At 39.0% G+C, this 19,524-nt stretch overlaps 1 protein-coding gene across 1 annotated transcript in view; it reads right to left on the bottom strand.

The window, feature by feature from the left end:
* SMCHD1 (structural maintenance of chromosomes flexible hinge domain containing 1) overlaps positions 1–19,524 on the bottom strand; it is a 100,278-nt gene that overhangs the window by 51,189 nt on the left and 29,565 nt on the right. Inside the window, exons 8-19 of the mRNA XM_076329886.1 lie at positions 17,925–18,091; positions 15,557–15,650; positions 15,084–15,294; positions 14,109–14,229; positions 13,824–14,007; positions 13,114–13,311; positions 12,867–12,980; positions 12,287–12,393; positions 11,909–11,991; positions 11,642–11,755; positions 7,152–7,229; positions 6,950–7,069 (exon numbers count right to left, since the gene is read on the bottom strand). Of these exons, the coding sequence (XP_076186001.1) occupies positions 6,950–7,069; positions 7,152–7,229; positions 11,642–11,755; positions 11,909–11,991; positions 12,287–12,393; positions 12,867–12,980; positions 13,114–13,311; positions 13,824–14,007; positions 14,109–14,229; positions 15,084–15,294; positions 15,557–15,650; positions 17,925–18,091 (1,591 nt within the window). The remainder of the gene's footprint in view (positions 1–6,949; positions 7,070–7,151; positions 7,230–11,641; positions 11,756–11,908; positions 11,992–12,286; positions 12,394–12,866; positions 12,981–13,113; positions 13,312–13,823; positions 14,008–14,108; positions 14,230–15,083; positions 15,295–15,556; positions 15,651–17,924; positions 18,092–19,524) is intronic.

Genomic DNA, 19,524 nt, shown 5'->3' with positions numbered 1-19,524 from the left:
CTTGGGTAACCTCTGCCAGTGCTCGGTCACCCTCACAGTAAAAAAGTGTTTCCTGATGTTCAGAGGAAACCTCCTGCATTTCAGTTTGTGCCCATTGCCTCTGGTCCTGTCACTGGGCACCGCTGAAAAGAGCCTGGCTCTGTCCTCCTTGCACCCTCCCTTCAGGTATTTATAGACATTGATAAGATCCCCAAGAATCTTCTCTTCTCCAGGCAGAGCAGCCCCAGCTCTCCCAGCCTTTCTTCATATGAGAAATGCTCCAGTCCCTTCGTCATCCTTATGGCCCTTTGCTGGACTCTCTCTAGTATGTCCATGTCTCTGTGTTGTAGTGTAACGTGCCCAGAACTGGACACAGTACTCCAGTTGTGGCCTCACCAGTAGGTGAGGCTGAGTAGAGGGGAAGGATCACCTCCCTCAGTCTGCTGGCAACATTCCTTCTAATGCAGCCCAAGACACTGTTGCTCTTCTTCGCAGCAAGGGCACACTGCTGGCTCACGTTCACCCTGTTGTCCACCAGGACCCCCAGGTCCTTTTCTGCAAAGCTGCTTTACAGTCAGTCAGGCGCCAGCCTGTACTGGTGCATGGGGTTGTTCTTCCCCAGATGCAGGACTTTGCACTTCCCCTTGTTGAACTTCATGAGGTTGTCCATTTCTCCAGCCTGTTGAGGTCCCTCTGGATGGCAGCACAACTCTCTGGTGTTATCAGCTACTTTTCCCAGTTTTGTGTCATCAGCAAACTTGCTGAAGGTACACTCTACCCCATCATCCAGACCATTAAGGAAGACATTAAACAGGATCAGACCCAGTATTGACCCTATTGACCCCTGGGGTAACCACTAGTTACTGGCCTCCAACTAGACTTCATGCCATTGATCACCACTCTCTCAGCCCAGCCATTCCACCAGTTGTCATCCACCTCACTGTCTGCTCATCCAGCCCATACTTCATCAGCTTCTCTATGAGGGTCTTATGGGAGACAGTGCTGAAAGCCTTACTGAAGTCTAAGTAGACATCTGCTGCTCACCCCTCATCTACTAAGCTAGTCATTTCATCATAGAAGGTAAATCCATGCTAACTACTCCTGATAATCTTGTCCTTCATGTGCCTGGAAATGGTTTCCAGGATTAGTTGCTCCATCACGTTCCCAGGGATCGAGACGAAGCTTACTGCCCTGTAGTTCTGTGGGTCCTCCCTCTTGCCCTTTTTGAAGATAGGAGTGACATTTGCTTTCCTCCAATCATCAGGCAGTTCTCCCAATTGCCATAATTATTCAGTTACTGAGAGTGGCCTCACAATGACATCAGCCAGCTGTATCACCAGTTTGCTTAGGTATTCCCTGACCTGATCCTCTTCTACCAAGGGTATCTCTTGCTTGCTCCAGACCTTCCATCAGTCTCTGGGGCCTGGGATTCCTGAAGGTCCGTCTTGCTAGTAAATATTGAGGCAAAGAAGGTGTTCAGTATCTCAGCCTTTTCCATGTCCTGTGTTCCCTGCCTCATTCAACAGTGGGCCCACGTTTACCCCAGTCATCCTTTTGTCACCTATGTATTTATAGAAGCCCATCTTGTTGCCTTCGATATCCCTTGCCAGCGATTCCAGTTTCAATTCCAATTGGACTTCGGCTTTCCCAACCCCATCCCTGCATGCTTGGATAGTGTCTCTGTATTCCTCCCACGTTACTTGTCCCCGCTTCCACCTTCTATATACTTCTTTTTTGTGTTGAGTTTTGCCAGGAGCTCCTTGTTCATCAATGCAGGCCTCCTGGCATTTTTGCCTGACTTCCTATTCATTGGGATGGACTGGACTTGAGCTTGGAGGAGGTGATCTGTGAATATTAACCAGATTTCCTGGGCTCCCTTTCTGTCCAGGGCCTTATCCCATGGAACTCCACCAGGCAGATCTTTGAGGAGTCCAGAGTTTTCTCTTCTGAAGTCCAGGGTTGTGAGCTTCCTTTTTGCCCTCCTTCTTCCTTTCACAATCCTGAACGCTACTATCTCATGGTCACAGCAGCCAAGACTGCCTTCAGCCTTCACATCCCCAACAAGCCCCTCCTTGTTTGTGAGTATGAGGTCCAGCAGAGCACCTCTCCTTGTCAGTTCCTCTATCACTTGAGTCAGGAAGTTGTCATTGATGCATTCCAGGAACCTCCTGGATTGCTTATGCCCTGCTGTGCTGTCCCTCCAGCAGATATCGGAACAGTTGAAGTCCCCCACGAAGATCAAGGTCTGCGAACATGATGCTGCTTCTGGCTGTCTGTAAAAGGCCTCATCCACTTGTTCTTCTTGGCCAGGTGGCCTATAGCAGACACCCACTACAGTGTCATCCATACTGGTTTGCTCTTTAGTCCTCACTCATAAGATGTCAGTTGGCTCATCATCCATCCTCAGGCAGAGCTCCGTGCATTCCAGATGTTCTCTTACATAAAGGACAACTTCACCTCCTTGCCTTCTTGATCTGTCTTTCCTAAAGAGCCTGTATCCATTGCAACATTCCAGTTATGTGAGCCATCCCACCACGACTCCATGATTCTAGCAAGACCATAGCCCTGCTGTCTCTAACTCATCATGTTTATTCCCCATGCTGCATGCACTAGTGTACATGCAGTTCAGAGAGGCACCAAACCATGCTGATTTCCCAGAAAGGGTTTTGGCGATTTCTCCATAATGGTGCCTTGTAGGCATTTCCTTGCATACATGCAAATGCTGGAGGTGAGCCCAATTCAGCCCCATTTTTCTGTCACATCACTCTAGGCCCTCTGCTTGTCAACCAAGTCCATCACTCCCTCATAGGGCTGCTGGTAACTCTATTCCTCCCCTGTCATTCCCAGTTTAATTTCAGCTTGGTTTTTGCCACTTCAGAAAAAGGCAAAGTCACAGCATGGCAAAACAACTGAACAAAACTTTTCCTTTTGAACTGGAGACTAAGAACCAGAGACCAAGAGAAGATCTATATTTTAATGTATGTAGGCCACAAATTTTTTGATTACTATATACAAGCACACTTACATAAAAGGATGAGTCTTGGTGATAAGACAGAGCAGGGGATGTATATCTGTAGTTAGCATGTATTTTTGCAAATTAATTTAGCAAGTAAATAACTACAGATTTTCTTTAAGATGAATTACGATGTAGAGAATCAAAAGGACAGATTTTTTTTTTTAAATCCTATGAAATCTCATTTACAGATAACATATTACTCCTTTATAATTTAAAAACAAATTGTGTTTCATATTTCTGGACAGAAAGAGCAACTTCAAACTAGTCTACAGCTTTACCCTTTTTCATAAATACATGCCTATTTTCCCCAGAAATGAGGGCTTTTCAGCAAGAAGAAATAAAACTTCTTCAGAGAATCATAAAATCATTTAGGTTGGAAAGGACCTTTAAGATCATCAAGTCCAACTGCAAACCTAGCACTGCCAAGTCCACCACTAAACCATGTCCCTAAGCACCACATCTACACATCTTTTAAATACCTCCAGGGATGGTGACTCAACCACTTCCCTGGGCAGCCTGGTCCAATGCTTGACAACCCTTTCAGTGAAGACATTTTTCCTCATATACAATTTAAAACCTCCCCTGAGGCAACTTTAAGCCATTTCCTCTCGTCCTATCACTTGTCACCTGGGAGAAGAGACTGACACCCACCTCGCTACAACCTCCTTTCAGGTAGTTGTAGAGAGTGATGAGGTCTCCCCTGAGCCTCCTTTTCTCCAGGTTAAACAACCCCAGTTCCCTCAGCCCCTCCTCATAAGACTTGTGCTCTAGACCCTTCACCAGCTTCACTGCCCTTCTTTGGACGTGCTTCAGCACCTCAATGTCTTTCTTGTAGTGAGGGGCCCAAAACTGAACACAGTAGTCGAGGTGCGGCCTCACCAGTGCAAAGGGACAATAACTTCCCTAGTCCTGCTGGCCACACTATTTCTGATACAGGCCAGGATGCCATTGGCCTTCTTGGCCACCTGGGCACACTGCCGGCTCATGTTCAGCCAGCTGTCAACCAGCACCCCCAGGTCCTTTTCCGTCGGGAAGCTTTCCAGCCACTCTTCCCCAAGCCTGTAGCACTGCATGGGGTTGTTGTGGCTGAAGTGCAGGACCTGGCACTTGGCCTTGTTGAACCTCATACAGTTGGCCTGGGCCCATCGATCCAGCCTGTCCAGGTCCCTCTGCAGAGCCTTCCTACCCTCAAAGCAGATCAACACTCCCGCCCAACTTGGTGTCGTCTGCAAACTTACTGAGGGTGCACTCGATCCCCTCATCCAGATCATTGACAAAGTTATTAAGCAGAACTGGCCCCAACACTGAGCCCTGGGGAACAGCACTTGCGACTGGCCGCCAACTGGATTGAACTCCATTCACCACAACTCTTTGGGCCCGGCCATCCAGCCAGGTTTTTACCCAGCGAAGAATACACCCATCCAAGTCATGAGCAGTCAGTTTCTCCAGAAGAATGCTGCGGGAAACAGTGTCAAAGGCTTTACTAAAGTCATCTAGGAAGACAACATCCACAGCCTTTCTCTCATCCACTAAGCAGGTCACCTTGTCATAGAAGGAGATCAGGTTAGTCAAGCAGGACCTGCCTTTCGTAAACCCATGCTGACTGGGCCTGATTGTCTGGTTGTCCATGCACATGCCATGTGATGGCACTCAAGATGATCTGCTCCATAACCTTTCCTGGCACCAAGGTCAGACTGACAGGCCTGTAGTTCCCCGGATGCTCCTTCCAGCCCTTCTTGTAGATGGGCATCACATTTGCTAACCTCCAGTCAACTGGGACCTCCCTGGTTAGCCAGAACTCCTGATAAAGGATTGAAAGTGGCTTGGTGAGCACTTCCGCCAGCTCCCTCAGTACCCTTGGGTGGATCCCATCTGGCCCCATAGACTTGTGTGTGTCTAAGTGGTGTAGCAGGTCACTAACCATTTCCCCTTGGATTACGGGGGCTTCATTCTGCTTCCCGTCCCTGTCTTCCAGGTCAGGGGGCTGGGTACCCGGAGAACAACCAGTCCTACTATTAAAGAGTGAGGCAAAGAAGGCATCAAGTACCTCAGCCTTTTCCTCAGCCTTTGTCATTATGTTTCCCCTGCATCCAATAAAGGATGGAGATTCTCCTTAGCTCTCCTTTTGTTGCTAATGTATTTATAGAATTATTTTTTATTGTCTTTTATGGCAGTAGCCAGATTAAGTTCTAGCTGGGCTTTGGCCCTTCTAATTTTCTCCCTGCATAACCTCATGACATCCTTGTAGTCCTCCTGAGTTGCCTGCCCCTTCTTCCAAAGGCCATAAACTCTCCCTTTTTTTCCTGAGTTCCAGCCAAAGCTCTCTGTTCAGCCAGGCCGGTCTTCTTCCCCGCCGGCTCATGTGTCTTTTGGCACATGGGGGCGGCCTGCTCCTGCACCTTTAAGATTTCCTTCTTGAAGAACGTCCAGCCTTCCTGGACTCCTTTGCCCTTCAGGACTGCCTCCCGAGGGACTCTGTCAACCAGGCTCCTAAACAGGCCAAAGTCTGCCCTCCAGAAGTCCAAGGTAGCAGTTCTGCTGACCCCCCTCCTTACTTCTCTGAGAATCGAAAACTCTGTCATTTTGTGATCACTATGCCCAAGATGGCCTCCAACCATCACATCACCCACAAGTCCTTCTCTGTTCACAAACAACAGGTCCAGCGGGGTGCCTTCCTTAGTTGGCTCACTCACCAGCTGTGTCAGGAAGTTATCATCTTCCACACACTCCAGGAACCTCCTGGACTGTTTCCTCTCTGCTGTATTGTATTTCCAGCAGACGTCTGGTAAGTTGAAATCCCCCACGAGAACAAGGGCTAGTGATGGTGAGACTTCTCCCAGCTGCTTATAGAATATTTCATCTGCCTCTTCATCCTGGTTGGGTGGTCTATAACAGACTCCCACCATGATACCTGCCTTGTTGGCCTTCCCCCTGATTCTTACCCATAAACACTTAACCCTATCGTCACCATCATCAAGCTCTAGACAATCAAAACACTCCCTAACGTACAGGGTTACCCCACTGCCTCCCCTTCCCTGCCTATCCCTTCTGAAGAGTTTATAGTCATCCAAGAAAGGCTTATAAACAAAAACTAACCAGCCACTAACAGATAAATGCACACAAATAAATTAGGAAATAAAATTAACATCTTAGAGGATGAGAGAAACAGGACTAGCAAGGCTGCACCAGAAACATGATGTAACCGTACACTGTAGAACTTACGGTCTTCAACAGTGTCATTAAAATTGGAATCTATTAATTTTCTTGGGAAGATATCATCAGTCACATACTATTTTAGGCCACATACATACATTCCAGAGTGTATGGCAAGACAGAGTAACACCAGACATATTTAATAGTATTATTTCTATTCTGGTATTCCAGTAAGTATTTTATGATGGTTAATCCAAAGATACACACCCATTATAACTGAATGAGAATTTAGTTTTGCATAGGATACTACTTTTAATTAAAAAAAAATTAAAAAAAAAAAAAGATGACTTCAATCTCAACATGCATATTTTAAATGCATAACCTGTTTTTGAAAGAGTTTCTCTCTGTGGTTTATGCATGAATGTTGGCCTAATGAATAATAGTTTTATGAAAAAATACTTGTGCTGATGACATGAGGAAAAAGGGTGATTCTAATTAAGTAAAAGTTTATTTTTACTACATATATTTAGTAAAGTTCACATGAGGAAAAAGCTTTTGATTCCATCAACACTTCACTTTTTGGTAAAACTGACTGTATAGCAGAGCCAACATATTACAGGTGAGATCAAAACCTATTAGAAAAAAAAATCATTTTTTCCTGAAAATACTTCATATTTGACATGCAAATGCTACTTTTCAGTGCTGAAAATTACCTCAACTAAAACATGAATAACTTCGATATGCAATGATCAAACAGAAACATTAAAAGTAGAAGAAAATTGTCATGACTGGAATTCTTACCTATAATAGTAAATTTAAATATTTTAGATGGTAGAGGCCTTCCTGCATAAGTGTCTGCATTACTTTCATTCAATACTACTTGCAGTTTCAAGGTGTAGTTTCCAAGTTTCTGAAGATTTTCTAAACAGAAATACAAATACAATTAGAAAGTAAAAAAAGTAAAATTATAAATAAACTGAAAATATTGCATATGTGAACTTACCCATTTTTTTAAACCAGTATGGCCATTTGCCTCCATGCTGACTGATATGGGAAATTATTTCTTTATTCCCATTAGGTGCTGCAAAACAAACAATTAGCTACATGTATTTAGATTTTACACCATAATTCTTCATTTTTTCAAGTATTACTATCACTCATTATTAAGTATTACTATCACTTCTAAATCTAATGAATATAAATTCAGCTTCACAATTAATCACGTTGATCACAGCTAAAAAAAATAATTCCCTACCTAATCCCATTTTAATTAAAAATTGCTAGCCTCAGACACGTTAAACTGAAAGCAGCAGGTTTGTAAAATCAAATTTTTTTAGCTCTTTGGTTACATGTTCCCCGTTAAGTCTGAGTACTTGTAGGCTGTGCATTCCACGCTGGCAACTGATCAACTTGACAAATGACCATAACAAATTAGCTTAAATGGGAGCAATGGTAAAAACGTGCAGTTGACGTAACGTATAATCAAGGAAAAAAGAACATTCCTTTTTTTGCTCCAAATTATTGATTCTGTCTTTATAAACACTTCTGAAGCATTAAGACACATCCAAAAAGAGAACACACTGAAACTTCGAGGCAGTGTTTTAGTGACTGTTTGAAATGTCAAGAGGTATTAATAAATTTGTTTTAAAAAATATAATTTAGAATAAATACCGGATGTGACTGTAATAAGACTACACTGAATAAAAAAAATGCAGTAAAAAATATACATTGTTCTATAGCTAAGTACAACTGTTTCAGACCCTGTTCTTGCACCAAATAAGTAACAGTTGTCAACTTTCTTAGGTGTATTTCTTGGAATGTGTAATTCTGCAATATTGGGTTATTAAAGTAAATTTTGATGGTGTTTTGTATTAAGAGCTAATTTAGTTTTCTATACTGGGGTTTTTTCCACCTTTAGTAGTTACTAAGACTGAGAAAACAGAACTTCTCAAGTGAGTGAAGTTTTCCTCTTGCAGTGTCAGCTGCCACCAAGTTAAACTGAAAGTCTGTATTATGCAAGATGCACACCTGGAAGATGTACACCTTTCTTCTTGTATTGCCCCAATATAGACTGATAATCTAAGGTGGAGATTTATCTATAGGAAGTGAAGAAAGTCTAATACTTCTGTGCACAGTGATACACAAAAGACGATAATAAAACAAATGGGATTTTGGAAGAGAACAAGTGAGAAACCCCTGACTTTTAAAGGCAGGGCTGTTATGTTCTGATGTTCTCTTCTGAAAGAGGAGACAATCCCAAGAGCAGTTCTGCGCAAGACAGTTATCAGGTATGTCCAATGTTGTTGTGGTCTCCGTGATGAAAAAACATCCGGATGTTTTGTTTGAATAGACTGAATTACTTCAGTGGAGCCACATGCAAAGATTTAGAATTTTCTTGGGAATTTCTCCATTTTTCCCTTTGGTAGAGGAAAAGCCCTTCAAACACTTTGTATTAGTAGTGATTAATGAATTCTCCTCTGTTGTTTTGCTAGAAAGCACCATTAGGACTTCCTAACTACCATGTTCTTTTCTTGACACTTCCACACAGACATATTTATGAGTATTACCAGTATCCCTACAACCACTGAGACACAGAAGGCTGCACTTGGTGCAAACTGTGTACTGCAAACAGCACAAGAAATTAAGTTTTTATAGATACTGTAAGGTTTTGTAATAAATACAAACCTGAGGCTAATTATTTAAATTTGGTTGTTTTTCCTTATGCAGAAACAGAAGAGAGTTCTTATTCATTGTTGCAGGGGTTTTTTTGTTTATTGTCTGAAACCTTTTGGAAACAAATGTTCTTCTAAAGACAAAAGGTACCTTCTACTTACAGAATTACTACGGCACCAATGTTTGCTTCTCTTATGAACAAGGTTTCCATGTATAATATTCTGAAAACAACAGATAACTAAATGTCCCTGCTATGGTATAATATAAATCCATGGAGGAATCCATACAGAAAGGAAAAACATCTGTAATTTTGTTTCAAATGACATATTAACAGCCAATAGCCATAGCCTTCCTGAACTGGGAGAATTCAATGGTGCATGCGTGAGAGAGAGAGAGAGATGCATCCGAACAGCATCTCCCATTGTGGTTTACAGGAGGGAAGCGGCAAGATAATTGTTTGGTCAGAAGAACAGCCAACTAAGTTCTAAAATAAATATTCCAGTGATGAAAACAGTTTGCTGAAGAGCTCAAAAACCTGAAAAGATGCCTCACTATTGCCACAGCACCTACTCAGTATTTTAACAGAAGTACCTGCAATTTAATTGAGTAATCAGGAGTGATTTAAAAATAATCTTCTGAGATAAAAATGCTTATTTCTCAGCCTCACCTTAGACAAGAACCACCCAGGCATGACTTTCAGAAAAAAATTTCCCAGAACCCACCTTTCCTGGCAGCCCCCTTCCATCAACCCTAACCTGAAATTTTAGAGTGACCCTTAGAGAAACAAGCCACTGATGGCCCGGGAAAAAGCCCAACGCATCCAAAAAAGCAAAAACAAAAAAACCCCTTACAGCCCTGTTCTGGCAGTCCATGCCTCCCTTTGGCAGACACTTTCCATAGGCAGTCTCTTTCCCTTTATCCTGCTATTTCGTAGCCCCTTTGTGTTCCTGCTCCACCTAGACCCTTCAGCTTTCTCCTTCTCTCAGCTCTAACCCATAACCCCAACCTTATTTTTTGGCCAAACCTTACAAGCCCCACCTCATCATGGCCCAGATAAAAAAAATTTCTCATATCCCAGCTGTCTTGCGAGCCTTCACTTCCCTTGTCCAAACCCTGGACAAGGTGCTCCTGCCATGGCCCAGACAAGAAGTTTCTCACAGTCTAGTTCTCCTGCTATCCCATCCTTTCCTTTGGCGGCTCCTTTTATCCCCACTGGACCCCTTGACTTTATCATTCTCTCAACCCTAATTTTTAATTGAACCTTGTATAAGGCTCCCCAGTAACAGACCAGATAAGAAGTTTCTCATAGCTCAACTCTCTTGACAGTCCACAGTATATTTTGCCAGTTATTCCACGCTTCAAAAGAGAAGAGAAACTTTTTGTACATTATAAGATGTTTGCTGTTGGCCTTCATATGGGTGTAACCACATACCTTCAAATGGGTGTAACCACCATTAGTACAAATGAGAGCTTTATATTATAAGAAAGATTAGGGGTTTGAGTTTGACAAGTATGCCATGCCCAAACTGTCATTTACAGGACTTATTTGTTGTTCTGGTGAAGAACGGGGGGATTACACTAGTGATTCCTCAATTGACTAGAGACAGAAGTTCAGATAGGAAGCAGTAAAAACAGTTATAAGTACAAATTTCCACCAATGAATCAAAGTGGTCAGGACATGCGAAAAGTCTGAAGATAGACTTTTCAGTGATTGGAGGCAAAGGGCAAACTTAGTTTTATTTCTCCTAGCAACAACACTGACAAAACAATAGAAACGCCATGCCTCTTTCAAGTTTATACATCCTGAAGTCAGGATGGTCTACCTTAGTTAAGGTTGCCAAACACCGATTTGTCCCCCAGGCTGTTTGCAAATACTAATTGATAATCTGTACTACGTGAACACATTGTTTTCAATTCCAACCTCATTATGCCCCAGCACACCACCTTGGACAATGGACACACACAGCAGACAGTCCCCATACAACAAGTGCCATTAAAATGTCACGTGTAGTCTTACGACACATATACTAAACTGAAACTAAGATACTTGCATTCGGTTTCCTTTGACATATACAGTATATACATATACAGTACAAAGTACAGTACACTACAGTAACCTCAGTGCTTCAGAAAGGTATTTTTACAACTCTTATCAGATAAAGGAATTGGATTTTCCTATTGTATATGGAAAGAAACAAGGCAAACAAGATTTTAAGTTTCTATAAATTTCAGATATATTCAACATGTGCAGGAGTTTTCAGAGAATTTAGTGTTCTAATTCTGTGTTCAACACACAACTGAGTAATTTCAGCTGCATCGGAAAGAGTGCAATTCTTCAACAAATGCAATGCAAGAATATTAAGTGAAGCACCCATAAAATGGAAACCACAAAACAGTAACTCACGAGAAACTTGATTCTTTAAAATTCTGAAGAGACTTTACGGTAGATACTAAACAAGTCTGGTCCCTACTTTATGCAGCTCATGTGAATTGCTATGTTAATTACAGAAACATTATCCATTTTAACCATGTTCTTATGCCTATTAAGTAGACAGCCTGGAATTGATAGGCCCTCCTTACATGTGACAAAAGATGTAATCATAATATAGCATTAAGACATTAAACATTTGACATTGAAGCAATTGTCATTTCATGAAATGTGGCTTTGGAGTACTACGTAGTCTGATGGGATTAAAATTAACAGCTATATCCATCTATCAAATTCTAGTATGTATTATATGTATATACACAAAGAAATACATTATCCATTATGTATTTTTAAAATAATAAAGACTCAGTTAAATATACTGAAATACTTACAATGTAAAATAACCTTGAGTTCAACAAGAAGTTTCTTTGAACCTCCGTGGCTTGTACCCGGAAGTTTTTGCATTGCTTCTCCTTTTTTATTCAAAATTACTATTCTTAATGCTCCTGCATTTAAAAGGAAAAGTGATGGACTTTTAAAATATGCTGTGTATTATAAATGATTGGAGATTTCTGTACGCTTGTTTTTTAAACAAGAGTGCGTAATATATTTTTAAACTGACATTTTACTTTTTCGCATTTGAGAGAAAAAAAATATACCTATTGGTGTACCAGCAAATCTTGTTTCATTTGGTAATAACTCATCTCCTTCAGGCCATGTTACTGATAATTTGTCAGGAAGTCTAGTGAAAAAGAAAGAATGAACAGTTTTTCTCTGAGTTAAAAAACAAGATAATTTATCTTTAGTAGAATATACACGAAGCTATTTTTTTTTTGGGGGGGGGGAAGGGGATGACACACCAAACAAACCCAAACTATTTCTTCTTGGTTTAGAGTTCTAGGATTTTTTTTGCTTCTACTGAAACAGCTGACTGTTTTCCCATTTGGGAATAAAACTGAACTTTTTTTTGTTCCTGAAGAAATACTAAAACTGTTATTAGGAACTCCACGAGTAAATAATTACAATTTAGAGCTTACCTTGCCATTTCATCCTCTATGTATTTTTTAACAGCTTTGTCAGACACTGTTCTGTCAAGTTTTGAGATTGGAATTGTTTTCATTTCAGCATACAACGCCTGAGGTTCCTGAAAAAAAAAATTGAGTGCAGTTATAAACAGCCAGATTATAACATGTCAGAGAAGAAATACCTCTCTATCAAGGGACTAGACAAGTCAACACAGACATAATGCAATATGCTAACAAATACTACCTGGTGACACCACAAGACACTGTTCTAAAATTTGCTGAAATCACAAGGGTTAAGAATGAGTGCACAACATACTATTGATACCAACTGTGATACTCTATTTCATATGCAAATTTGCAAATTTCATATGCAAATAAATCAGATCTTTGATCACGAATAATAATTTTAATATATTTACATTAAAATTAATGTAACTAAGTAGTTTGATTATTTCTAGATCGCTGAATCTCAAAAAAATACCATAATTTTCAACAGTTATTTAGATGTTGTTTAAATAAGTCTGATCCAGGATTATGTTTAAAGATGCCATAGGCATACTAGGTATGTGAATGCTTTTTATATTTGTCTTACCAAAGCAATCTGAACCTCTCCTCCAGTGGCAAATATATCCCCATCATGGTCTCCATACAAAAAAAATTTCTCAATACTTCCATAGAATATTGGAAGAGTCTTAACAGTTTTCACCTGTAAAGAGAAGACAACAATTAATGTCAATACATGACTTCTGCATCAAATGTATAGTATTGGCCTTTTATATGGTTCAAATGCTCTATTACAAAACAAACAAAACCCCAACGTCAGTGAGCAATTAACTTACCAGCTGTCCAGTTTTGTATGTTTTCCCGTCCCACTCTATTGCAGCATACATTGTCCAAGGGCTCTGCATTCTTTTGGATGGTAAATCAGTACGTGTAGTTACTCCTTTAAAGACTGTGAATTTTATCTGTTTGTCATATTTTTCATGACAGTCTTTGAGCCACAAAGCAAATTCTCTGTCAATTTTCATTCGCTGCTCCTATAAAGAGGTTACAAAATAAATACATATTATACACATTAATTACAAAATTTAAATCTGACAACTGCAGAAGTATGAACAATTACAAGAGTACAGCGATATCGTACTAAAAAAAAAAAAAAAAAAGGATTTTTCAGTTTGGAAACATTACAAAATTCTAGAAAAGCTATACTTCAAGTCAGAGAAAGTGTTTCCCCCAGCACCCATATTCCTCTATGAAGAGGGTCTTTCCACAAAAACTGTCATATAACAACTAGATAAAGTAATTTTTTAAGAAAATAAAAGGAAAAAGACTTAATCTTATTTTTTCAGTTTTAAAGAGTCGGCTTTACTGCTCGCTAAAACTGAGAGAAGTGTCTGCTACAAAGTCCTGCAAAAGTGCCCAAGGTGAAAGTTCTTCAGAAACCGGGCAATATTCAGTGACACGAACAAATGACCAGTGAGTAAAGGTTTCTATATCATATGCATCAAACTTTGCCAAGAAGAAATACTTAACAGAATAAAATGATTACCTGTCCATTGAAGATTCTCGTGAACAGAGTATTCTTATCTTTTAGCTTCAGCTCCAGATCCATGAAAGTGAGTTTGTTTGTGCTGACCTGGAACTTATCATTGGTAAACAATGCACCAGAAATTCTGTTGTAGCATTCAACTGGTGCTAATCCTCTCTTCTTTGGAGGAGCGCACCAGTCAAAACTTAAACAAAAGGAGAAAGACATTAAAACCCTTTTTTATAAAGAGAGGTTTACATTATAGAAACAGACTGGTTTACACTGTAGAAACAGATTACCACTTACTCTTCCACAGTTGTGTATGGTATTAATCTTCCATTCCAAAAACATTCAAAAATAGGCCTTTTTCCTCTGGCACCCTTTTCTACTATAAAGCAGTCGCCATCATCATCATCGTCGTTTAATTCTTGATTAAAAAGAAGACAGTCTCCATGAATAAATTTCCTTTAAAAACTAATATAATATCAAAAAACAGAGCAGTCTAAATTAAGGATTATCTATACTTATTAAGTTAGGCACAGTAGCAGTACACATGATATCAAGCTAGGTATATAAAATATTATGATTTTTTTTTTCTGTTTAAGAAATACCAAGCAGAAAAACTAAGGAAAGTTAAGGAAAAATTTTAAACAGGGATTGAATAATATTACCAAATCTACCAAATTTGCAAATTTCAGATTTAAATAAATATTACTTTTTCCTCTTAGTTTCAACTCATGTTCTTCTAATATTACAAAATCTTGTCACAATTAAACTCAAGATTTGTTTTGTAAAAAAAAAAAAAAAAAAAAAAATCACCAACACAAATTATTTTAAAACCCTAGCATCTGAAAACTCATCAAGACTGGATAAAACAAATTTTAAATTAAGGACTTAGACTACATGGTGTCCTCTGCAGTATTCCAATGTTAGAATCTCTTGAATCAAACTGCTGGTGTTTCATTAGTTTGTCGGAGCAAAGATCTAACTATCAGGAAAGTGGAAATGTTTCAATCAGACTGCATTCCATAAGAGTTTATAGCTTGAAATCAGATGGCGTTATGTCAAAGATCAGGTTTACATGAACAAGTTACCACAACAGCCAATTTGTTCACAGGATTTGTTCATCCGAAAGGATGTGAACTTTTCTTCTGCCACAACCCAAATTAGATAATAATTTACACTCCAATTTAAATTGTTCTAGTTTCTATTTTATTAAAACATTTAGAGTAGTACGGTTGTCTATGATAGGACTGCTAAGCAGCGAAACATTTCACTCACTTGATGGAAAACATGGATCATCAGGGTATGTTTCTTTATCATATAGGAAGGGATGATATCGGATGATGCCTTCCACTATACCTTCTCCTTCAACATGTGCCTTAAACTCAAAACTATCTGCTGCAGTATTTATATACAATGTCTGCATGTCATCTTTGATCTCCCTAAGATTGACAATCTTTGGTACTTTTCCTTTTTCGAACATCGAAATCTGGAAAAAAATAAAACAAGTTGATTTTCCTTAGACAAAAAACCCTACAGTAATTAGCATTTGTGACATTTATCTTAACTGTCAGCAAAATGAATTAGTTCCTATGATGCAATGATATAGTACTACTTTTTAAAAATTAAATTACATACATATCTTAAAATGCTGCTGTAGTTCAAAATACATGATTAAAGAGAAACAGGCACAATATGAAATAAGTTGCCATCAAAGAAGAATTTTGACTAAGAAGTATAAAATCTCTTACCTGAATGTCGATGTTGTTGAAAGGGCTTATGTCTTTTACTACAGCATTAGTTTCATTTCCTTTTGGTCCATGGATATAATAGTGATAGATATGTCTGAAATACATTTTAAATGAAAAATAAATCTCAAAGTTAAATTTAAAAAATTGCACATTATAATTTTCAAAAATCTAAAACTCGTATTTTATTAAAATATAACTGATTCGTTGCATTGTTATAGATCAACTCCATGATAACATGTATATCTGGTACAGAAGATTTACTAAAGGGAGCGAGTGACTCCTTTTGACTCCTTTCAACTCTCATCTCCTTCATGCGCAATCATATTAGGATCAATTTTTTGATAAAATAATTAGAAACATTACAAATTGGAAAATAATACATCAGTGAAAAAAGTTATGATTGTTACATGGCTACAGATCCTTTACATCAAAGTACAAACTAATAAAACTACTGTAATTTGTTCTGTACTCTGGAGATTAAAAAGAAGTAGAGCCAAAAAGCTTTCCACACATTGTTTCTGATATCAGTTTTGTATTGATCATCTAATAGTAATAGAAACATGTAGCAAACAATCACTAATCCTTAAGTTATTTACAAAAAAGTAAAGATACCCCATTTGAATACAAGCAGCAGTCATGGATGCGATCTGCATATTAGAAATAATTTTTCTATTTGTAAACATTATTTTCTAATGGCACTTGTGCTCGTTTAAGAAACTCAAAAAAAATCCACACCGTCAGATAGATTAATTATTTTCATAGAGATACAAAGTTTGAGAAAACTGAGGAACTTAACTCCATTTACTTCAACTTTTCAGCAAGCTAGCTAATTCTTCCAACTTCAAAGATTGAGTCCTTAAACCTCAGGGTGGTGGTTTGCAGAAAAGTGAGATTATACAAGTCAATGGGACTGAATGCATGAAGGAAGTTAAATGCACCTGCGTTTATAATCGCTTTGCTTCTGACATCCACTGCACTAAATACACCCCAAGGAGAAAGCTTGGTTCCCAGACAAAAGCTCCTCATGGTCTCATTGCTCAAGATTTTAGAGCAGACTGGTACGTCCAAACTGCTTAGCATTTTGTCTGCATTTCTTCCAGACTTCAAAAAGGTGCTCTCATGGCCTTAAGACATAATTATTTTGGGGGTTCATCTTCCCTCCCTCCACTTCAAAGCATCTGAAACAATATGAGGGCTGTGCTGTAGCCCATTAAAGCAGAACGAAAATGGTATCATGCATGTGTGGCAAAAGGCATGGCAGAAGGGTGTATGGAGGTGTTTGAAGGGAAAAAGGCCATTACAGCTGAAATAGTGATGCAGGAGTGCGTAGCACTGGGAAGCTAAATCTGCTTGGTTTTTCTGTAATAGCTACAGGGCATAGACTTGAATAATTGCACCTGGGTTTCATCTCAAATCGAGGAAAAGTTCTTTCACTTCAAGAGATCGCTGGAATGAACTAACACATACCTAAGTGTGGTGGGTGGGTGTTCACCAGAAGAGCACCTAGAAGCTAATGAGGGATCTAAGTTATCTGTTAATGTAGATGTACCCCTACATTTTCACAAGGTTAAAAAGGGTTTCAGCCACAAGTTCTTATATGCAACACTGAATGATGTTTTATATAATAAGGCATTATCTAATCCTTATATTAATTCTCGTATTAAGTATTATCTATTATTATTAGATTACAGGTAACACAAAAATAAAATTATAGCTTGAAAATCAAGTTCGACGGTTTGCCAGATTTCAAAATTGGGCTATAACTTCATAGTTCAGTTTACATTCACAGATAGATCCATCATCTTAACAGATAAGCCCACATGATTCACAGGTATCACAGACTTCCGTATCTCCAGGCTCTGCAGGCCCACTGATGATACTACTATAGCACTGAGTGGACAGTATCATATATCGGTCTCCCTCTTAAACTGGAATGAAGCAGCAGCTTTTTTGTTGTTTAAAAAAACCCCCAAACCAAAACCATGTAAATACAAAGCTAGATATCAAGGTTAGGGGCACAGCTATGATAATTTATCAAGTTAGTAATAATTAGACATCTAATTATTACATTAATAACTATTAAATTGAATAGGCTATTAGTAATTAGATTCGATTATTATGTACCAATTATCAAGTCACACTGAAACTGATGTTTGTAAACATCTTTCTTTGGATGGGGGGCCCCATTCAGTTGCGCTAGCTTCTGTAAAATCAGTTAGCTAGGAAGACTAATTGTGTCATCAAAAAAATATGTATCAACAGCCTTAACAGGAATAAAGCCCACGACTATGTACAAAAAGGAAGTAATAATTTTCTGACTTTGTTAGTAGTCCACTTTTAAATCAAATCTTTTAAATCACCAACTTACGCCAGCTGCCTTGTCCAAAGATGAAAGTAGTTTTTCAAGTACTGCATGTGATCTGGTTGTACACCTGTAATGACAACTGCTGTGAAACTCTCTTTATCCCTTTCTTCCAATATTAGATTATGAAGAAATCTTTCATCATCACTTGTGATGTGAGTAGAGTCAGATGGCTACAAAAAGAGTAAAATAATAAGAGCAGGAACGTAAACTGAATTTCTGAACTCCCATCAGCTTTGAAAGGGATTAAAAAACAGAACAGGAAAATAATACAGAACACGATGCTAAGTATCACAAAGGATTAATGCTTAAAATAAAAGCTTCCAAATTAAAGTCAACAAACTGAGAATCTGACATCCCTGATCCAGTTCATTTTCAACTCACTTTCATCACAGCATTTTAAGTGTTCAGTCTAGAAATGCATTTAATCATGTTTAATGTGGCACTGTGTGATATCCATGTTCTCATCCATCAAATGGAACTATTATGTGTACAAGACGCCTTTTTTAAGAAAACCAAGCCAGAAAAAAATTATTTGCTTTTAAACAGATAGGCTGCTTTCCGTAACAGAAATTGAAGTGGAAGAAACATGCTTTTGCTGTGAAAGAGAAAGGGTGAATCCTCAGTTCCAGCTGAAATACCCAGTAGTTTTACAGAAACAGAAAGTCCTGATTCCAGGAAGTCCAGATTGTCTTTTCCTGGATGGATGCACTTTACTCTTATGATAGGAGGTTTCTAAGGTACATAGAAACACAGTGGTTGATGTCATGCTTCATGCTGGACCAGTGGATAATCCTTTACATTTGGTGCATCCAGAAAAGAAGCTATTTTTAATACAAAGATTGAGATCTTTATAGCAATTGCAAACAATTGGTACAACTGAGAAGATATGCTTTTCCATGCTGTAGTAAATGCAGCTTCATGCCTTGTTTTGCAGGAAAACAGGCAAAAGGGAAACACATCACTGAGCTGGTGAAAGGACACATCTCCTACCTAACTGTAGACGGTGAAATATGTTAGTCAAGGGAGTTTGGTTAAGATTTACTTTTCCCAGAGAGTCAAAGAGCTCTCCTTAACCAAGAGGGTAATTTAACCAGTTGTGGAAACTTTCATCAAAAAAGACTGCAATTCTTTAAATGCTTTCTTCTGCCCACAGCATAGCATCTTTTAAACCTAACAGTCTTGCTGATTTCATCCAAGCAAGGGGCTGTTTCTATGATAGTGATGAATCACAGACAATAAAGAAAAGCTAGAGTCCTCACCTCTGTATGATTTGACCAATGACCTAGAAGCTGCATGCACATATTGAACAAGTGCTGTCCTGTACAACTTACAGAGTTAAAGTACCTCCAAAGCGCTGTTCCCTAATTCTTTGGTTGCCTTCCCACTAGATGACAAACTACCATGGCACTTTCCCCTACATTCCTAGCATCCACCTCAGCTAGAAAAGTAGTATTTACTTGTTGGTAATATTAAATGGTCCAGGGAAGTGAATACAGTAAAGACAGATGCCTATTATCCATCAACAGATGATGATCAGCTGGGGTGCCATCAGTGCCATTTCTCTTCAGTGTTCTGGCCTTGTTCTAGAATGTCCAAGGTTTGG

The sequence above is a fragment of the Aptenodytes patagonicus genome, chromosome 2, assembly GCF_965638725.1.
Source record: "Aptenodytes patagonicus chromosome 2, bAptPat1.pri.cur, whole genome shotgun sequence".
Classification (NCBI taxonomy): domain Eukaryota; kingdom Metazoa; phylum Chordata; class Aves; order Sphenisciformes; family Spheniscidae; genus Aptenodytes; species Aptenodytes patagonicus.
The sequence above is the reverse complement of the archived record's forward strand: the minus strand, read 5'-3'. Positions and strand labels throughout refer to the sequence as shown.